We start from the raw sequence: 19,250 nt of genomic DNA on the forward strand, positions 1-19,250 counted from the left end.
TCAGATTCCAAAGTTCTGTATTTTTCAAAATAAAGATCACACATTGTTTAGAGACAATCTACACAAGAGTTACAAAAAATAGTTGCCCAGGCATAAGCATACACAGGTTTGTTAATTATACACATATGGTTACAAGTGTGCTTGCAAAAAAGTTCATTGGAAATATACACAAGGCTCTGGAAATGTACACCGTGTAGTGTTACAATTCTATATTCAAACAAGGAAAATTGACAGTATGTTACATTCACTTACAAGTAGACAAAATGCAAAATACAGTTCATCTTCTGTACAAAAAGGAAGGGCAATTCACACTTTACAAGGTGAGAGGGGCTCTGATTGTAAGGAAAGCTAGGGCAGGGCTGAACTTTGCACGTCCTTATGACTGTCACAAAATAAGCAAAACATTACTTTTTTAGGATTAAAAAAAAACACTAGTGTGAACTGAATCATCTTGAATAACATTTAGAAAGGATCTTGCTACTGTGGGACTAGGTGACAAATAAAACCAAGCTATTTTTTTCCTTTTTAAACATTTAACTAGGCTGTATAAAGAACATTTATTCCTTCAAAAGAAAAAAAATTTACTTCTGGTTGAAATTACAATTTACAATATACAACACTATATGCTACGACCATAAAAGGTGTGAATATACACTGAATGCACAGGGCTGGCTAATTCTCTTTTCTTCCCAAAAAACGTGTTTATGTTGATTCAAACTTCTCCACATTTACATTACAGGTATACAAATGTACAATTGTACAATCAAAAGTATGTTCGACTACTAGGGTACATTATAGATACAGATTAGACATCAAAACAAGAAAATACTACAAATTTGTATATATGCAAAGTCTACACCAAGTATACACTATATATTTATAGAAGCAAGACCAAAAGCAGAGTTGGATTTTTTTTTTTTTTTCTCATGCTAAATAATCAGATTTTGCCTTTCAATGTTAACAGAAAAAAAAATCCAGTAGGCAGTAAACAAGTTACACCCGCCCGGCCTTGAAAGACATCCTAGGAGCTCACATCTCCTCCTCACAAAACACACTACACATCTTCTTCAGCATAATAGTCTCCAAAAAAGGCAATTTTTTGAAGTTTCATAAACTTAATGTCATTAACTGAAGCTTTAGCAACTCTAAAACAATTTTCATTATATATATATATATGTATATATATATATATGTTTTACAAACAGTGTTAAATGCCAGTTTGGGGTCATTTAACAAAATTCAAATTTCTCAGGTTTTTTTGTTTGTTTTTGTTTTTTACTAAAATGAGGAGGTGGGGAAGAGCTATTTGCAAAACTTGCCAGCAAGGCAAAATGGATTAAAAACATTTTTTTCTTTTTTTTTTTTAACTTTTTTTTGTTAAACCAACCACCCTGAAAGTTTCCACACGTGTAATATAGATACAACATTGAACAAAATATGTGGCCTCCCATGTACATTGGTTACCTATGTACAAGTATCCTATACACCAGTAAAACAACAGGGCAATTAGTCAATTAAAAAAAATAATTAGTACATGTTATGCGTAATAAAATTAAACAAATTTACAAAGGCTTTTCCACTTGTGGATTTGATTCCTTTTTTTTTTTTGGAGGAGCGGGTAATCCTGGAGCAACCATTTACCCATGTCGGCTTCCATACTAGAACATTTCTGGTTGCTGGCTGGATTCGCCTGTGGGCCAGTGAGGTCAGTGAACGAGGGGACAGGGTGACACTGCCTCAGATGATACCATTCGGGGGGCCACAGATGGGCCCTAAGTCAACGCCATTCTTCATGTAGTACTTCTCCAGCTTGGCCAAGATGTGCTTGCCGTAGGTGTACTTGCGGAGAGTGGCGATGTGGGGCCGGATCTGGGGAGGAAGCACAGGCTGTGTTACTCTGGCCTGCACACGGACCTGGGCAGGCTCCCGCTGTGCTCCCAGGGGGCTCCCGCTGTGCTCTGGGCACCGAAGTGCTCACTCTAAGAGCCCACGAGGCAACACCTTCCCCTGGTTCAGTCAAAGCGCCGTGATTCTAGAGCTATGGTGGGTGACCCATCCGAGCAGGCGACCGGAGGAGCCCCTATCCTGAGCACTGGCATAGGACACGAGGGTTCTGGGGGCGGCTGGTTGCGGACCACTTCCGGGTCAGTGCACGGAACACGTGCATCCTGACCAACAGCCACAGTGCCGCTGCACAGCACCTTCCGAGGCTGCTTTCGGCCTCTGCCCCCACTCAAGGCGCCTCCTCGGCTCCCCTCAGCTGTGAGAGTTTCTTTCTGGGCACCACGAACCCTGAGCTGAGCTTATCACCTGATCCCGCCTCTAGTTCACAGAGGATCACAGAAAACTTCTAATGACAACAAAAATGACTCGTGTTGGCCGGGCATTGTTCATTTCCGCCTCACGAGGCAGCTGTGATTATCCCCGTTCACGGTGCCTGAGTCACACACCCAAGGTCAAATGGCTCCCAAGGCACAGGTGTTTGGTCTCACAGCAGTGGGAGGGGGACGGGGTCCCTCCCGGCTCTGCACCCACAGCACCACCCACCGCGCCGGGCTCTTGCAGCACCCAGGTCCGGCTCATTCTCCTCTGTTCTCCATCCCAGACACAAGAGGTGCTTCCTTGCCGGGAGCTCCTGGAGCTTTCTACACAGCCTGGCTACGGCACGGAGCACAGTGCGTTCACAATCGCCGGTTTAGCCACTGCTGGTGCCACAGGGACAGTGAATGACCGCGTTTACCGGGCTGCTTCCCCATCCTGAGGCGCACCCGCACACTCACACCGGACGCCCACACCAGGGTGGATGGACACGCTCTACTTCAAGAGCTCCACGTAGGCCACGTGGCGACTCCGTCTGCTCAGCCATGTCCTGGAGTGTCGAGGACACCGGAAACCGCTTCTGCACCACAGGGTGCGGACCCAGCAGCTACGACACCCTCATCTACAAGCCCGCGTGGGGAACCATTAATAGCCCCGGGCCCAATCCTGACCTGTGTGACCCACACCATTCGCCTCAACTCCTCTGGAGAGAGGACGTGAGACAATGCTACGCTTGCACTTGGGATGTAGCGAGGCCCCAGACACGTCTTGGTCATCAGAACTGAGGTTCAAGGCCCCCTTGCTTTTTGGCAGCTGTCCTTTCAGAAACATTAGTGACATTCAATTCTTTCACCCGCCCTGTCCCTAGGACCGGCGACTGAGCAGTCCAGCCACCGGCGAACCTTGACCCTTCGCCCTTTCCATCGTGCACACGCACATACACCGTTGTCGAGCTCCGCTGTTCACCTGATCCGGGGGGAGGTGGGAAGTAATGACCTGCTCTACCGTCTCCTCTTGCTCGAGAGGACTCTGTCTCGGAGAAGGCTGCAGAGCTCTTCGTGCTGGGATTCATGGGACTCTTCTTCATCTTCCGGCTCCCTCAATCAGCCAACTGCCACACCCCATCTGTCCCGTCTTCACTCCCAAAGCCACCACCATCTCTTGGCTCTACGGTCTCCATCCGCCTCCTCACTGCCCCTTCTCCTACAGCCTCCCCGCCTCTAAGTCACTCGTCAGCTGGGACAACCACGTGAAACGTAAACGTGACCCGGCAACCACAGGCCTGCCCTACCAAACTCGCTCTGCTTCTTCAAATACCCAGTCTGTCCCCTGCTCTTCCAGGAGAGGCTCAGGGCTTTATCAAATGCCACTCTCTGGGGGAGCATTCTCTGTGCCTCCACATTAGAACAGACCCTGCCTGCCACATTCTCGCACAGCCCTCCCAACACTTCCCAGGCACCACCGCGGCTATCTGGGCACAGTACCGCTGTATTCAGATCCAGGAGCCCCGCCGAAAGGGGGGCTTGCTGTCAGTACACACACGAGTATTTGTCATGGACGTGCTTCTAACTCCCGTGTGTCCCCAACATCCCCTCTGCCTTCGCCAGCGTCTCAACACACCTCTCCCTGAGCCTCCCAACTTGAAGGACTCCGGACGCCCCCAGCCTTCGACCGCCATCGCCAACACCACCGCGATGCCCCGTCGCGTTGCGTCCTGTCGCGAACTGGAGGCGGTGGGCGCCTCGCCTGGCTCAGAACTTGAGTCCTTAACAAAGATTCTCATTACCGAACTTTGTTCTCAGCAAGGGCAAGTGGCTCATCACTGCCAGACCGAGGCCAACACCTTCCCCTCAGATAGGGCAGAGGGAGCTCAGAGCCCAAAGGCTGAGGGTTCGCATCAGACGCACCCCGGGGCTCGCGGCACCGCCCAGCACAAACACAGCTGCGGCTCGCCTGCTGGCTGGGCCTGCCCTGCGACTGTTCCTCCAGCCACGCACGGGCTGCTTCTGGGGCTTTCGGCGTCGCTCCCCCCCACACAGCACCTTGACATTTCAGATTTCCGTCCCTTTTCTCCTCGCTCCTCCCTAGCCTGGACTTGCCCTCCCGCCAAGCCTCGGGCACGTGCTCTCGCATGCCCCCCCGCCCCCCTCCCCCAGCTGGAAGCCCAGCTTTCCACGGCTCTTCCCCACGCTGCGCTCTGTGGGCAGGGACCAGTCTTCGTCCTCCCCGCGCTGGCGCCTGGCACAGAGCGGGCACCAGGTCAGTGTGCCAGGCCAGGCACTTGCTCAGTAAAAGGTGGTGGGATGAACAAAAGGGAAGAAGGAGAAAAGGCAGTAAGACAATCAGGTTGATCTGTGGGACTGAGAAGCTTGGGGGCAGGGGGGTGGGGGGGGGGCAGTGGGAGCAGAGGACAAGACACACGGCCTGAGGATCAGGGAGGGAAAACCCTCACAAAGATGGACTTTAAGACTCTTTCACACCAGTGAACTATGAACCACGGAGACAATGGCCACTCTAGATAAAAGGAAAACAAACATATTGAGACACGGTCCAGTGACAAACTGCACTAAAAGAAGCCAGATGCCCACCTTCATCCGCATTTCAGAAACGTGAATTAGTGCGGGCCTTGCACGCTTTCTCTGAGTGTGACCTGTCCAGCCTGGCCTACCTTATGCATGACGATCTTCCGCTGTGCTGGCTCTGCCACATCGATCATCTTCTGGACCACGTAGTTGGCATACTGGTCCTTCATCATGGTGTATAAGGCACTGTGGGGACCGTCATTCATGGTGCATACCTCATCGATAAGCACAGCACGCTCCGTACGGGACGCATGAGTGACACACTTCTCCACGACATTGCTACAATAAGACAAATCCAGGGACAACCCTTAGAACAAACCTTGCGAGGCTGTGCTTGTCCGGCCTCTGCCCCGACCTCACCGTCAGCAGCAGAAGAGAGCCTGACATTTTTGGAAGATGAATTCATCAACTGTCTGACTCTAGGAGCCTCCACCTTGGAGTCATCTGTGGCTTCCAATGTGACCCATGGCTGGGACCAGGTGTCGGGCGAATACGAGCCCTAACCCGCTAACAGGGTGAGGGTAATGAGCCCAGGTGAGTGAGGGGACTTACATAAAGGCTCACATGACTGGCTAAAAGCTGAACTTGTTGATGATTATAATTTCAACACATAACCAAAATCAATGAATTCCCTCCTCTTCTGAGTGTACTAAGGTCAGGAACAAGCCTTACTTACTGCCTGTATTTCTAGTGCCTACCACAGAGCACGGCACTTGAGAGAGACGCCTTGCAGACTTGAGTCAGGAGTGCACGAGGAGGAACCACAGCACTCACTCAATGACCTCAGGTTGCCTCTTAAGAGTCTAGGGACAAGAACCACCTTACAGGTCTGTCAGCATTTCTAAACACTTCAGAAATACATCATCTTGGGAAAGGAAAACAGGAATGTGGCTACACTAAATCCAGAGGGGCCAGAGAGGGTGATTAAATTACATACAGCTGTGCCAATGGGTATTTCTCATCAAGGAGGGACTCATTCACTCATTAATGTTTGTTTCTAAAAATCAGCACTACTCTGCATCTTGTGGGTCTGAGGAAGTTGGGTGATGTCAAAGAATACACACCATCTGCACGTGGATTGCTGGAGCCAATACCTGGCAAAGAGGACGTCTGGTGGGCCGGTGGGCAGTTGAAGGCTTTGTAAAGGGTCCATGACTGGGGGAAGGGCTGCTCTGGGTCACAGAACACTCAGAGAGAGTAGGGACTTAAATGACCAGACCTAGCTAATGTAGAAAGCCTCTGGGCACCTTGGTGGCTCAGCTGTTAAGCATCTGACTTCAGCTCAGATCACTCTCTCATGGTTCGCGAGTTTAAAGCCCCACTTTGGGTGAACGTGAGCCTTGCTCTGGGTGAGCCCCGCTTCTCTCTCTTTCTGTGCCTCTCTCTGCCCCTCGCTCACTTGTGCCCCCCCTCAAAAAATACATACATACACACAAAGTATATTTAAAAAAAAATAAAGAAAGCTCTTCTGTGACAATCCTGAAAGATGGCCATTTAGCCTCTGCTTGGGAATTTCTAATAATTTGGAAGCATTACTTTCTAGGGCAACCTACCATATGGGTGAATGGCTCTGTTAAACATTCTTCATTTGTCTTACTTTTGCCTTCAGGGACTGAAAAAGGACAAATATACTGACTTCATGAGGCACCTTAGAGCAGGTACTCTGTGTCTTACTCCTTCCAGAGGCCAGACCTGTGGATATCTCAGTAGTTAAGTAACTATCACCAGAATAATCCCCTACTCCACAAGTTTTTACACCATAAGAGGGTGCTGCTCCAAGGAGCTCCCAGTGTTCTATCATTTTGAACACAGAACTTATATATATTGCTTTTATTTAGAAAAGCAAATTCTCAAGCTAAACTGTCAAGAACTACCAACCTACTGGACATTTCTTAAGATATGCAGTGTAGATCAAGTCTGGTGAGCTAATCGATCAAGTCTAATTAAGACAAGAGCCTCTCCTTCTGACACCACACCATAGAAAACCTTCTCTTCCCACTTTCCTCCCATAGCACTAAACATACAACTAACATACAGTTCTATTCTAGTGTGAGCTTAAGGTGTGGCACCGTGGAAGTGAATCTCCTAATAACCACTGGCTTCTCCTCAGCAGAAAAGGGAGTTGAGATATTACTGAGCTGGTTCAGAGAGCACAAAGCCAGTCATGATCTCCAAATGTTCAGGCAAAGAATTCATCACCTGTCAGGACCGCTCGGCTAGACTGGTATGTACCTTTGTCCACTCCAGGCCTCGTTCCATAACAAATCAGTCCGCGTCAGAACAGAACTTCCTAACTGGATTGGGGACAGGACACTCACTCATCTGGATACAGGACTCAAGCCTCAACAGTGACCTGTCTTCCAAGGAAGCAAGCAGGTCAATCAGCTACCACCATGGGATCCCACTTGGCCAAAGGCTTCTACCCTCATGCATGACCGATGGTGCTGCAGTCTTTTAAGCTTATTCTAGTGTTTCTAAAACTGGAGCTCCCAGCCCATTTGTGGGCAGGGAGATCATCTTAGTGATTTGGGACCAGCTGCTGCTGCTTTTTAATGAAACAGAATTAATCATGGACAACACAGTTGTTCAGTTACACGTGTATGCATGTGCCTGTGCATGCAAAGTCAATGAAAATGTTACTTTTTATTCTGGGTCACTGCCAAAAACGTCAGAAAGTCACTCATCTATTTTATTGTTTTGTTTCTATTGATCTATTTCCAAGTATATCAGCTCTTTCTTCTGTTCTCTCTAATCTGCTGATACTAAAGCCACACAGTGAATTCTATTTCAGATGATTTATTTTCCTATTCTAGAATTTCCACTTTGTTCTTTTCACAGTAAAGCTTCTAATTCTCTACTAGCATATCTTTTCGTTCATTACAACCATATCTTCCTTTACATCTTCGACTATAACTGAAATAGCTGCTTCATAATCATTCTCTGCTAACTCTAATGTCAGGGTGGTGTGGAACTAGCTGCAGTTTTCCATTCTCCTATTTTTTCTTTTTTCTTGATTATGGCCAACAGCACGTTTTCCTGTTTTCTAGACATAATGAATGATACACCATAGAAACAGTTCTCTTATGTTCTTCCAAGAAGGTGACATCTGTTCCTTTTTTCAGTGTCGTTAACTTCGCTGAGCTCAAACTGCAAGCCTGTCCCAGGCCGCAGGGATCCCAGTGCAGCACTTCCATCCTTAGCTAGGCTGCCTCAGGTTCAGCCCATGCAAACCAACGGGATTCAGCAGTCAACCAGGTATTTGGGAAGTTTAAATGCGAGCCTCCCCGTCCCTGGTTCTCTTCCTTCCCAGGATTTCTCCCCTGTCACTTTGTCACTCTCATTGCCACGGTTGTCCCAAACTCTGCCTTATGGGAACGCTGGAGATTTCTGATCCCAACTTTAGAAGCCCAGCATGGAGCAGAATGAGAAGCACTTATAGGCTACAAGCCATTAAAACTGGGAAATTCCCTTGGGGTGCCTGGGTGGCTCAGTTGGTTAGGCGTCAGACTTCGGCTCAGGTCATGATCTCAAGGTCTGTGAGTTCCAGCCCCCGCGTCAGGCTCTGTGCTGACAGCTCAGAGCCTGAAGCCTGCTTCGGATTCTGTGTCTCCTTCTCTCTCTCTGCCCCTCCCCCACGTGTGCTCTGTCTCTCAAAAATAAATAAATGTAAAAAATTTTTTTTTAAAAACTGGGAAATTTCCTGATTATAGTCAACAACACTGCACTATAAAAATGCTAAGTTGCTAAGAGACTAGATCTGAATGGTGTTCTTAACACAAAAAAAGAAATGGTAATTGGGGCACCTGGGTGGCTCAGTTAAGCGTCTGACTGAATTTGGGCTCACGTTATGATCTCACAGTTTGGGAGTATGAGCCCTAAGCTGGGTTCTGTGCTACACGGAACCTACTTAGGATTCTCTCTCTGTCCCTCCCCAGGGCCTGTGTGTGCACGCATCTGCTCTCTCTCAAATAAACTTTTAAAAAATGAATGAAAGAAAGAAAGAAAGAAAGAAAGAAAGAAAGAAAGAAAGAAAGAGAAAGAAAGAAAGGAAGGAAGGAAGATGGAAAGGAAAGGAAAGGAAAGGAAAGGAAAGGAAAGGAAAGGAAAGGAAAGGAAAGGAAAGGAAAGGAAAGGAAAGGAAAGGAAAGGAAAGGAAGGGAGAGAGAGAGAGAGAGAGAGAGAGAGAGAGGGAGAAAGAAAGAAAGAAAGAAAGAAAGAAAGAAAGAAAGAAAGAAAGAAAGAAAGAAAGAAATAATTGTATGTATGACATGATAAAGGTGTTAGCTGATGCTGCTGTGGTAATCATACTGTAATACAGAAATACATCAAACTAACATGCTGCATACCTCAAACTTACGCAGTGCTGTCAATTATATCTCGATACAACTCGATACAAAAAGAAAACTCTGGAGTGCCTGGGTGGTTCCCTTGGTTAAGCATCCGACTCTTGATTTTAGCTCGGGCTACGATCTCATGGTCCGATCTCATGATTCGTGGGTTTTCCCCCCACATCTGGCTCCACACTGACAGTGTGGAGCCTGCTTGGAATTCTCTCTCTCTTGCACATGCTCTCTCTCTCTCCCCCTCCCTCCCTCAAAAGAAAAAAAGAAAAAAAGAAAAATCTAAAGGGGCAGGCGGGAATTTCCCCAGTGCAATTACCTCCTTCCCAGTATCAATAAGCCTCCCTTTCCCCAACCCCTTCTGGTAACCACCTGCTCTTGGCCACACTGTAACGCCTAATGCCTTCAGCAAAATTTTTGGCATTTTGTCCACAATTTACAGTTGTCTGTTATCTGTGGGAGGACTGGGCCCAAAGTAGCTTTTCAGTCATTACCAGACCACAAGTCTATTGTAGCATTAATACTTATACTTAAGAGTGAGATATTAAATGCACTGAAAAACAAGAGGAGACAGTGACCCAAGGAAGAGTTCTAAGAGATTCTGCCCCTGCTTCCCTGGTCCTGGCAAATGTCCAAAAAATAAAAAATAAAATAAAATAAAATAAAAAAATAAAAAAAATAAAAAGGCAATACGAGGTCTGAGAGACCCTGATATGGTTAGGCTGCTAAGACACTGGATCTAGGAGCGCGTTTATTCCTTTTCTCTATTTTCCATGCTGCCATCTCATAAAATTTAAAAACTTAGAGATGAACAATTTAAAAACAAGGTTGTAGAATCACAAGTGCTTTGGAATTTATCCTAAGAGTCAGACAAAAATATTCCCAAAGTACAAATGACTATATTTGTACACCCATTCCACTCAGAAGACCATACCACTAATCCCTTGGAAGGGCCATCAATTTCTTCTCCAACCACTGCTGATTGTAAGTCACCTAAAACATCTTTCACAACCTGAGAATAACTAGTGCGTTTTATTCTTGATCTGCCACAACATGAAGACTGGAAAAGAGACTCTAAGAGTACTAATGCCTATACATCAACATGATACACTACGTCTGAATTCTGGCACCAGAGAGGAAACTGAGTGAAGAACAAGAACAAGTAAGCTAACAAAATGCCCAGTTCACCAAAGTACAAGATTTAAGCTCTTCAGAAACATAATCCCTGTATTTCAAAGTGGGTGACTGGGGGCGGGAAGAGCCACTAAGGGACCTGCTTTGTTTTATACTCTATGATAGTAGAACCATTTGACGTTTTAAGCTGTATACACCTTGAGAAAAACATTTTTGAAAGAAGAGAATGAAAATTCATTCTTTCTCCCTCGACTTGAAATACAATGTAATAATTCCTTCTGGAAAACAGAGTCTGTATGAAATGCAAAGCTCGTACCTTGCGAATTTGTGCTGACTCAATACAAGTACATTGCCTCGGATTTCTGCTACAATTTTACTTTTATCCTCAGGACGACCATGCTCCAATACGTGCTGGATTACATAGTTTCCATACTGATCCTGTTGGAGAAACAACAGAAATAGAATTGATGTAAAAATTAGTTCTGTGGGTTACCTAAATCCTTACATCTAATCAACACCTGCCTACCTTCCTGTAGCACCATGACGGCCGGCCTGAATACCAACGAACACTTAAGAATTTTTAAAATGGATAGGGAGTGACGATTTTTCTCTATCATTACAAAACAGGAACGTATTACCAGACAATGGAATATTCCTCTATATTTATGCCCAAGGATCCTAGTTTGGTTCTTCAAAAGTACTAGACGCCAAAAAGTAGGCCTCTTCTTGTTTAAAAAAGGAAGGGGGGGGGGGAGGGAGGGAGGCTGTGTAGGTAGGAATAAAGAGCTATTTTTCTCTCAAACAGAAATTTATCTCGTAAGAAAAATGGGAAACAATGCTTATGTCCAACAAAACAGACAACACCTAATTAAACAACACCACAAGCATACAATGGATGTACTCACTCATCTACAGGTAAAGATACTTTTAAGAGAATAAATGTGTGTAAGTAAGGAATTTCAGTGGCAAAAAGATTTGCAAGAGGCAAAAATTTAAGTGTACAAATAATACTTCTAAAAAAAAGTGCCAAGACCAAATGTGCTTGCTTCCGTGTGGCAGGATTATGGATGCTTTCTTTAGTTTTACTGCTACTTCCTGCACCTCCAATGTTTTCCTCTTTTCGTTTTTTAAGTAGGTTTCGCGCCCAGCATGGAGCCCAGTGCAGGGCTTGAACTCTCGACCTTCAGATCCAGAACTGAGCTAAGATCAAGAGATGCTTAACTACAGGCGCCCCTACCATTTTTTTCTACAGTGAGTATTTAATACCCGACACCAAAACAAGACACAAACACCAACAAAAATGCTGCTTCAGCACAATAATCCGACTTGTAGAAAGTGTTCTACTGGTTACTGCGATGTGGGAGAAATGTTTAGTGGCAGAAGCAAAAGAAAGTATCAAAGCAAAAAAGAAGTCCCCTGATCCACTCAGTTCATTTGAAATGATGAAGTTAAGACCCACAGAGATTAAACGACCCGCCTAAGGTGGCACTGCAAGCCGGTCCACGACAGGCGGCCGGCAGGCAGCGCCCTTCATGCCTAGGCCGGGGCTCTCTTCATCACCCATATTCACAAAACAAAAACCAGGATGGTATAAATGAAAACCTGCCCCAAAGCTTCAATGGGCATTTTAAACACGTGAACACAAACTCTTCTGGAACGGATACCTGTGCTGAGAAAACACACAAGCTGTGGGCCTGCACGAGCCCACAGGTGTTTGCAGTTACTCTACCGGCAACTCCACTACCTGTACAAGCTGCTCTGTGTGCTGGTGAAGCTCCTCTAAAATGGGGAGAGTCTGGTCAGGGAGACAGTGCTCCAGGATCCTCTGAATCACTCGGCAGCCGTAAGGATGCGTGGACAAAGCAAATACCTAGGGCAGACGAGCAAATAAAGCCAAAAAAGACAGTTGCCACTTTCAACGCTTCAGTGTTGTTCACATACACATTATTCTGTTAATCTTTGCAAAGACTCTGACAGAGAAAGCGAGAATTATTCTTACCTTACAAATGAGATAACTGAAGCTTCTAGAAGTTTACATAATGTGCTTGCAGCCATACAGATAGTAACTGACAGAGCCGGGGTACTACGTCCTAGTCTTGACTCAAAAGCCCCAATTGTACATAGGACACATTTGAGTTCTCTCTACAAATAGTAGGGTGTATATGTGTGCGTGTGTGTGCGCGTGTGTGTGTGTGTAAACCCATTTACCTATTCTAGGGATTCACAAACGTACATAAATTCAGAGCTGAAAAGGACTTCTCTAAGAAGCCTAGAAAGGAACAGAGAATTAGTCGAGGTCATAAAAAACACTTAATTAAGAGTCCATAGTGTCAAAAGACAGGGTTAAAAACAGAAAAAGAAAGGGCTAGGATCATAAATGCTTTCACCTAACCAACGCTGCAATCTTCTACATTTAATTAGGGTGTTTTTCCAGCAATGAGCAAGAAAAGCTTCCTCTTTTGTTGCGTCTGGAAGAAGACAGGCACCTGGGCTTCGGCTCCAGATCACTCAGTCTCGATTCCGTCCTTCCTAGTGTGAATAGTGTGAATGACCTGGAGCAACCCGCACCCCCTCTCTGCCCCCCGCTCTGTTACCAGGAATAATCACAGGAATAATAAGCACAGAAACAACAGCTCACACTTCGTAGATGTTGACCAAGTGTCAATGCACTAAGGGCTTTTTATGTGGGTTTTTTAGACGTAGCTGTATATGCACAACTGTGTACCTCAACAGGATAAAGCACAGTTCTGCTTGATTCTATAAAAAAGGTTAAAAACTCACAGTCTGTAACAAATGAACTTATTTCACTCAACATTATGTTTCAGGTATTTACTTATTATACTGTGAAGCTTCTGCTGGGCAAGTATTTGAGTTTGTTATTTTAATTTCTGTCCAACCCTCTGCTGATTGATAGACATCTAGATTCTTTAGTCCTTTCTAGAAGAATAATGCTGCTTTCAACATGTCTAAATATGTCTCGTAGTATCCACACGTAGACATTCCCCCAGCTACACACCTAGGCTACGAATGCCAGCATAGGAAATACAAATGTTGAACCTTGACGGTGATACAAAAGTATTTTCCTAATGGCTGTGCTAATATCTATTCCCACCACCGGTGATCAGGTCCCACATTCCTGCCAGGACACCGCGACTGATGGGCAAACAATGCCTACCCTCTGTGTCCTTATTTTGCGTTTTCCTGACTAACAGAATTATGTTTTCATAGATGGACTAGCAATTTGTGTTTCTTTTGTCTGTTAATGCCTTTGGCCCGTTTTCACACTAATTTGTACTGTACTCTTTTGATTACAGGAGTTCTTTATATATATTCCAGTTATTAATTCTTTGACAGTTTCATCTTGAAAATATTCTCTCCCATTTGGTAGTTTAATCTACTTTTACTTTCTTTGCTGTCAATTTCAATAAATGTAAAATGTTAAACAGATCTTTTTTCATTAACTCAGAAAATCCAAACAACCCCCTGAGTTAAAGCCTGCAATCTCCTTACCGCTGCTATAATTGAGCAAACCGCAAAACCTAACAACTCTAAAATCCCACTTCAATCTAGGCTCAGCAGTACACATGACTGCACCTGAAAATCTACTTGGTATTTACCATTTTTTTCCCTTTAAAGACAAAAACAAAAAACCAATTTCACAGACCCAAGGAGGAGATGCGTTTTACTCTCTTTGTTCCGCGTAGCTTAGGAGAGTGTGAGGATGATGCTTCAGGAAAAAGAAATGAATGACAACAGCCAATCAAGGGGCAATTCTGGAAAAATCACAGTATAAAAAAAAGAAAACAAAAAACCATCTGCCTGGAAGCTGGTGCTAAGATCATAGGGGCTCTTATGACACACAGGTAAATAGGAGAAACTAGAAGCTATCTCTGGTGGGGTGGCCACTTAGGGACACCCCACAAATGCTACCCTGTTCTCTGCTCACAATGGAAACACCCATCAACTTGTTTCCTTCATTTCTTTCGTAAGTCACTTACCTGCCCCTTAAACGCATCGATGATGAACTGCAAAGACTGGGGCTGCACGCATTCAATGCATTTCTGAACCACGTGATTACCATTCTGGTCTTTCACACACTTCAGGACGTGGCCGTCTAGCTCCCGAACCATCTCGTTCTATTAGAGGAGACAAGGAAAGAAAGCACCACCAGAATCACAGCAAGCAAACTCCTGGACAATCAACAGTCTCCCTGCGAAACACAAAGCACCAGGCAGAGTCTGTGACGAAGCAGCGGGACAGCACAGCTGTGGCACTGTGACAGCACACCGGCACCAAGTGAAGGCCGCAGTTTTTGCATGTTAGCAAACTTCCTGTAATAGGAGCCTGTCTTCAAAAAAGTTCTCTAACTTGCAAAAGGCCTCAGAGACTTTATAAAAACGTAGACATCTCTAGAAAAGAACGTGTACAAAGCACACAGTCGTCGAGAACTTCACATCTAATTTATCACATTCTTAACATGACAACCCTGTAAGGTACATATTATTAATAATGAGAAGAGCAGGGGCCCTGGGTGGCTCGGTCCGTTAAGCGTATGACTCCAGCTCAGGTCATGACCTCGTGGTTCCTGGGTTCAAATCCTGCATCAGGCTCTGTGCTGACAGCTCAGAGCCCAGAGCCTGCTTTGGATTCTGTGTCTCCCTCGCTCTCTGTCCCTTTCCCCGCTCTCCCTCAAAAACAAATAAACATTTAAAAAATTAATAATAAGAAGAAGAATCAATCTATAGCTTACAGTATGCTAGACATATCTCTTAAGTGCTTAACACTCTTTGACCCAATGAATCCTCCTAATAATCCTGTGTACTGGACACTATTACAGATGAGGAAACCAGAGCACAAATTATTTGACTTGTTAAAATCACAGACCTACACTGCCAAGATTCAAACCCAAGCAATCTGGCGCCTATGTGGTAAAACAATGTGGGTCAGTAATTACCTGTGTCAGTTACATATGATACTGCACACACCCTCTGCCCACACCTAAGAAGGAGGGGACTCTGAGAGGGTTAAGTACCAGAATTCTGGTTACAGGTCTGTAACTCCCAACATGATCTTTCCACAGGGCCAAGGACTGAAGGACAGCAGGGAGAGCACTCTCAGAGAATACAGAAGACCAGACATTGAGTTATGTGAGTGCGTGACGTGTGTGTGTGTGTGTGTGTGTGTGTGTGTGTGTGTGTGTACGAGAAACTCCAGAAGTACAGGAGAAGACAAGACACCGGAGTTGTAAGCGTGGGAGCAAGCATGCGTGCACATGTGTAGGGAATGAGTGGAAGCGACAAGAAAAAGGTGTTGAGATTTTCACTGGATCCCCTTCTTGATGCTGAATACCTGCACCATGGCTGGGCCCTAGTATGTGCTGCCCAATCTCCTTGCTCGATCCAATCTCTGTCTACTCGCTCCCCTGTGCTGAACATGTATTTATAGTGGGAACTACAAACCAGTCAAAATGGTGATGTTTGTGAATACAAGGTCTCAAATCTCTGAGTTGCTCAATATGTCAAAGCAGCTAAGAGTTATCCCATTTATACTGGGGGGGGGGGGGGGGGGGGGAGGGAGAAATCCAAGATTGCAATGCCAGGGACCAAACCAGCCAAAGGCAATAGACTGAGGAAAGTTTCCTAAAGCAATTAATCAAATGTCAGGGAAAACAAATTTCTTCTGGAAATGTAATTATGGGAATGGTAAATGGAGAATGATAGCTATATACAAAGACAAGGAACACTTTTAATCAAAATAAAGGGGAGATGGCTTCCTTGTATATTTTCTGGAGCCCATAAAAACTCCACTGGAGAGAAGTTAATCTCATGTAAAATAATAAACTTGCATCCAAATAACAGTAAACTATCCATACCAGGAAGAGTCCTACCAGGTCCACAACAAGGTACACAAAGAAACCAGACCAGAAAAAAAAAAACAACACAGAAATATAGAGTAGAAAGAACAACTCAAGGGGAGAGTGAAAAGCAACTACAGTGTAGCCATCCAATCAGAAAAAAAAACAAACAGTAAACTCTGAAAAGATGGAGACAAAATCAACAATTTAGGGGCACTTGGGTGGCTCAGTTGGTTGAGCATCCGACTCTTGATTTCCGCTGTCATGATCTTATGGTCGTGAGATGGAGCCCCGTGTTGGGGCTCTGTGCGGAGCGTGAAATCTGCTTAAGAGTCTTTTTCTCTCTCCCTGTCCCTCTCCCCAACCCACTCATGCTCTCTCTCAAAAAATTAAATAGATAGATAGATAGATAGATAGATAGATAGATAGATATCAACAGTTTATCACAATCCTGAGAGAGGGCAAAGATGGGGGACATTCCTGGGAAACTATAATACTCCTCCTTTCTCTGAGCTAGTGAGAATTATAGTCAAAGAGTAAGAAACTTCCATGTTCCAAAGAAACGAGAAAATTTAAGAAGAAAGATTCACTCATGAAGTTTTCATCCATGAAAATCCCAGGGAAAACTGAAACTGATAATGATTCTGATCATTAGAAGAAAAAAAGTAGTAGCTGAGCCCCTGCTTCTAATTCCCGACATACACACCACTTTACCACCGCTACGTCTCCGGACGGAGTGCTGAGCGAACCCCAACCCTGCCCGTGTGTCCCCAACATCCCCTCTGCCTTCGCCAGCGTCTCAACACACCTCTCCCTGAGCCTCCCAACTTGAAGGACTCCGGACGCCCCCAGCCTTCGACCGCCATCGCCAACACCACCGCGATGCCCCGTCGCGTTGCGTCCTGTCGCGAACTGGAGGCGGTGGGCGCCTCGCCTGGCTCAGAACTTGAGTCCTTAACAAAGATTCTCATTACCGAACTTTGTTCTCAGCGAGGGCAAGTGGCTCATCACTGCCAGACCGAGGCCAACACCTTCCCCTCAGATAGGGCAGAGGGAGCTCAGAGCCCAAAGGCTGAGGGTTCGCATCAGACGCACCCCGGGGCTCGCGGCACCGCCCAGCACAAACACAGCTGCGGCTCGCCTGCTGGCTGGGCCTGCCCTGCGACTGTTCCTCCAGCCACGCACGGGCTGCTTCTGGGGCTTTCGGCGTCGCTCCCCCCCACACAGCACCTTGACATTTCAGATTTCCGTCCCTTTTCTCCTCGCTCCTCCCTAGCCTGGACTTGCCCTCCCGCCAAGCCTCGGGCACGTGCTCTCGCATGCCCCCCCGCCCCCCTCCCCCAGCTGGAAGCCCAGCTTTCCACGGCTCTTCCCCACGCTGCGCTCTGTGGGCAGGGACCAGTCTTCGTCCTCCCCGCGCTGGCGCCTGGCACAGAGCGGGCACCAGGTCAGTGTGCCAGGCCAGGCACTCGCTCAGTAAAAGGTGGTGGGATGAATGAAGAAGAAGTGAAGGAAAATGGAAGGTGGGCTGGATAATCCAAGTTTGACTGGCCGGAGTGGTTAGTTCAAGTTGAACACAACAACAACTTACTAGTATTTTACTGGCTTTAATTCTTATCAAACAAAACTGTCTCTTGTAAAATTACACCTACTGAAGCCTGGTTGATGAAAAGAGTGTTTGAAACCAACAGCCTTATTAACAAAACACACTTGATCTACTATACATTTACAAAATTAATCACACAGCTCATGCTTGCCATGCACAGAAAGGCAGCCACAAGCACCAAAGGAAACCGTAAAAGAAAACTAAAGACTGACAAATGTACAGGATTCACTACCACACGTGCCACGGAGAAACATCGAACACCAAGAGAAAAGTTAAAGGGGAAACTTACAATTACCTGCTGGTCTGAGGGAATAAATTCAAGAGCTTTCTGGATAACACGGCAGCCATACATCTGCAGTGCCAATGACAGGACGTGGCCTCGAATGCGTTCTGCCAACGCCAGCTTCTGTTCAAGGCTGCCAAACTAGACATAATGTGTGGGTGAACACCATTACTTAGGTAGAAGGAAAGAAACCAGAGAAGGCAAAGCATCCATTATTCTGTATCAACCACTGGCATAACCTCTTTTAGCTCTGTCACTAGGATTAATGAACTAAACCTTTTTGTTCAAAAAAAAAATCTTTGTTTCTTCAAGGCAAGAGTTCTCAGCCTCTGACTGCAAGGAACCCTCTTTAATGTTGAAAAGCTTCTCACATATCCAACAACAGCAGTTTCACTACTAATACCCGCTAAACAAATATGGAATTCCTCAAAGCTGCCATTAATCCACTGTTAAGTGAATTTATACTCCTATTAATTATAAGAGCACCTATACCTACCTATTTACTCTAAAAATAGTAATACACGTGGGAAACATTGTTTATTGGAACTTTCGACAGTGTATGGGAAAGACTCAAGCACTTCTTGGAGCAAAGCTATGGCACTCAGGTGTCCAAGGCCCGTGGATTAGAAAGTTCCTCTTTCATCTACTGGAAACTTAACATAGGGACATCGTCTGTTTTGAAGTAGGGTTCTACATCACTCTAAGAATTGAAATGTTCTATTTACACAAGGCAACGGAGTCTGGGGGCACATTAGTTGAAGCAAGAGGTCAGGCTGCACAAGTGCCAAAACTCTTCCTAGAATGATCTCCCATTGCTGGCCTTTTATTTTCATCTGAACGGCATAATCATGTGAGTGAAGGAGACTTTATATATAATCAGCTTCCCAAACCCACTCATTCCCCACACAAGGGAACTACAGACCAGGGACGTTGTCTGAGCCAGGACGTTCTCTGGCTCGTCCCAAGTCATACAGCTATAATCCACTGTTCATTCAGCCACCTCTACCTGCATATTAACCTCTAGAGGTGGAGAGCTCTACATTTTTAGATCTGTGACAAAAGGGTCACAGAGTGAAAGCTATTCTAAAATCAATAATGTAAGTCATTTTAAGTTGATTCCTTAGTGTATTGC

General features: G+C 45.5%; 1 protein-coding gene and 2 non-coding genes across 26 annotated transcripts in view; all 3 read right to left on the minus strand.

The window, feature by feature from the left end:
* PUM1 (pumilio RNA binding family member 1) overlaps positions 1-19,250 on the minus strand; it is a 132,675-nt gene continuing 113,425 nt past the window's right edge. For 18 of the 24 annotated variants that reach the window (XM_053210396.1, XM_053210379.1, XM_027059857.2 and 15 more), the window contains 6 exons: positions 18,125-18,259; positions 14,374-14,511; positions 12,120-12,245; positions 10,692-10,813; positions 4,988-5,180; positions 1-1,869 (listed from right to left, as the gene is read on the minus strand). In XM_053210396.1, the coding sequence (XP_053066371.1) occupies positions 1,738-1,869; positions 4,988-5,180; positions 10,692-10,813; positions 12,120-12,245; positions 14,374-14,511; positions 18,125-18,259 (846 nt within the window). In that variant the 3' untranslated portion in view covers positions 1-1,737. The remainder of the gene's footprint in view (positions 1,870-4,987; positions 5,181-10,691; positions 10,814-12,119; positions 12,246-14,373; positions 14,512-18,124; positions 18,260-19,250) is intronic. The other 6 variants (XM_027059844.2, XM_027059858.2, XM_053210360.1 and 3 more) reach the window with 1 other exon arrangement.
* LOC113599676 (small nucleolar RNA SNORD103/SNORD85) lies at positions 4,065-4,149 on the minus strand. The gene has a single exon (XR_003420590.1). It is a non-coding gene; the product is annotated as a small nucleolar RNA SNORD103/SNORD85 (small nucleolar RNA).
* Positions 17,163-17,247, minus strand: LOC113599675 (small nucleolar RNA SNORD103/SNORD85). The gene has a single exon (XR_003420589.1). It is a non-coding gene; the product is annotated as a small nucleolar RNA SNORD103/SNORD85 (small nucleolar RNA).

The sequence above is a fragment of the Acinonyx jubatus genome, chromosome C1 (genome assembly GCF_027475565.1).
Source record: "Acinonyx jubatus isolate Ajub_Pintada_27869175 chromosome C1, VMU_Ajub_asm_v1.0, whole genome shotgun sequence".
Taxonomy (NCBI): Eukaryota; Metazoa; Chordata; class Mammalia; order Carnivora; family Felidae; genus Acinonyx; species Acinonyx jubatus.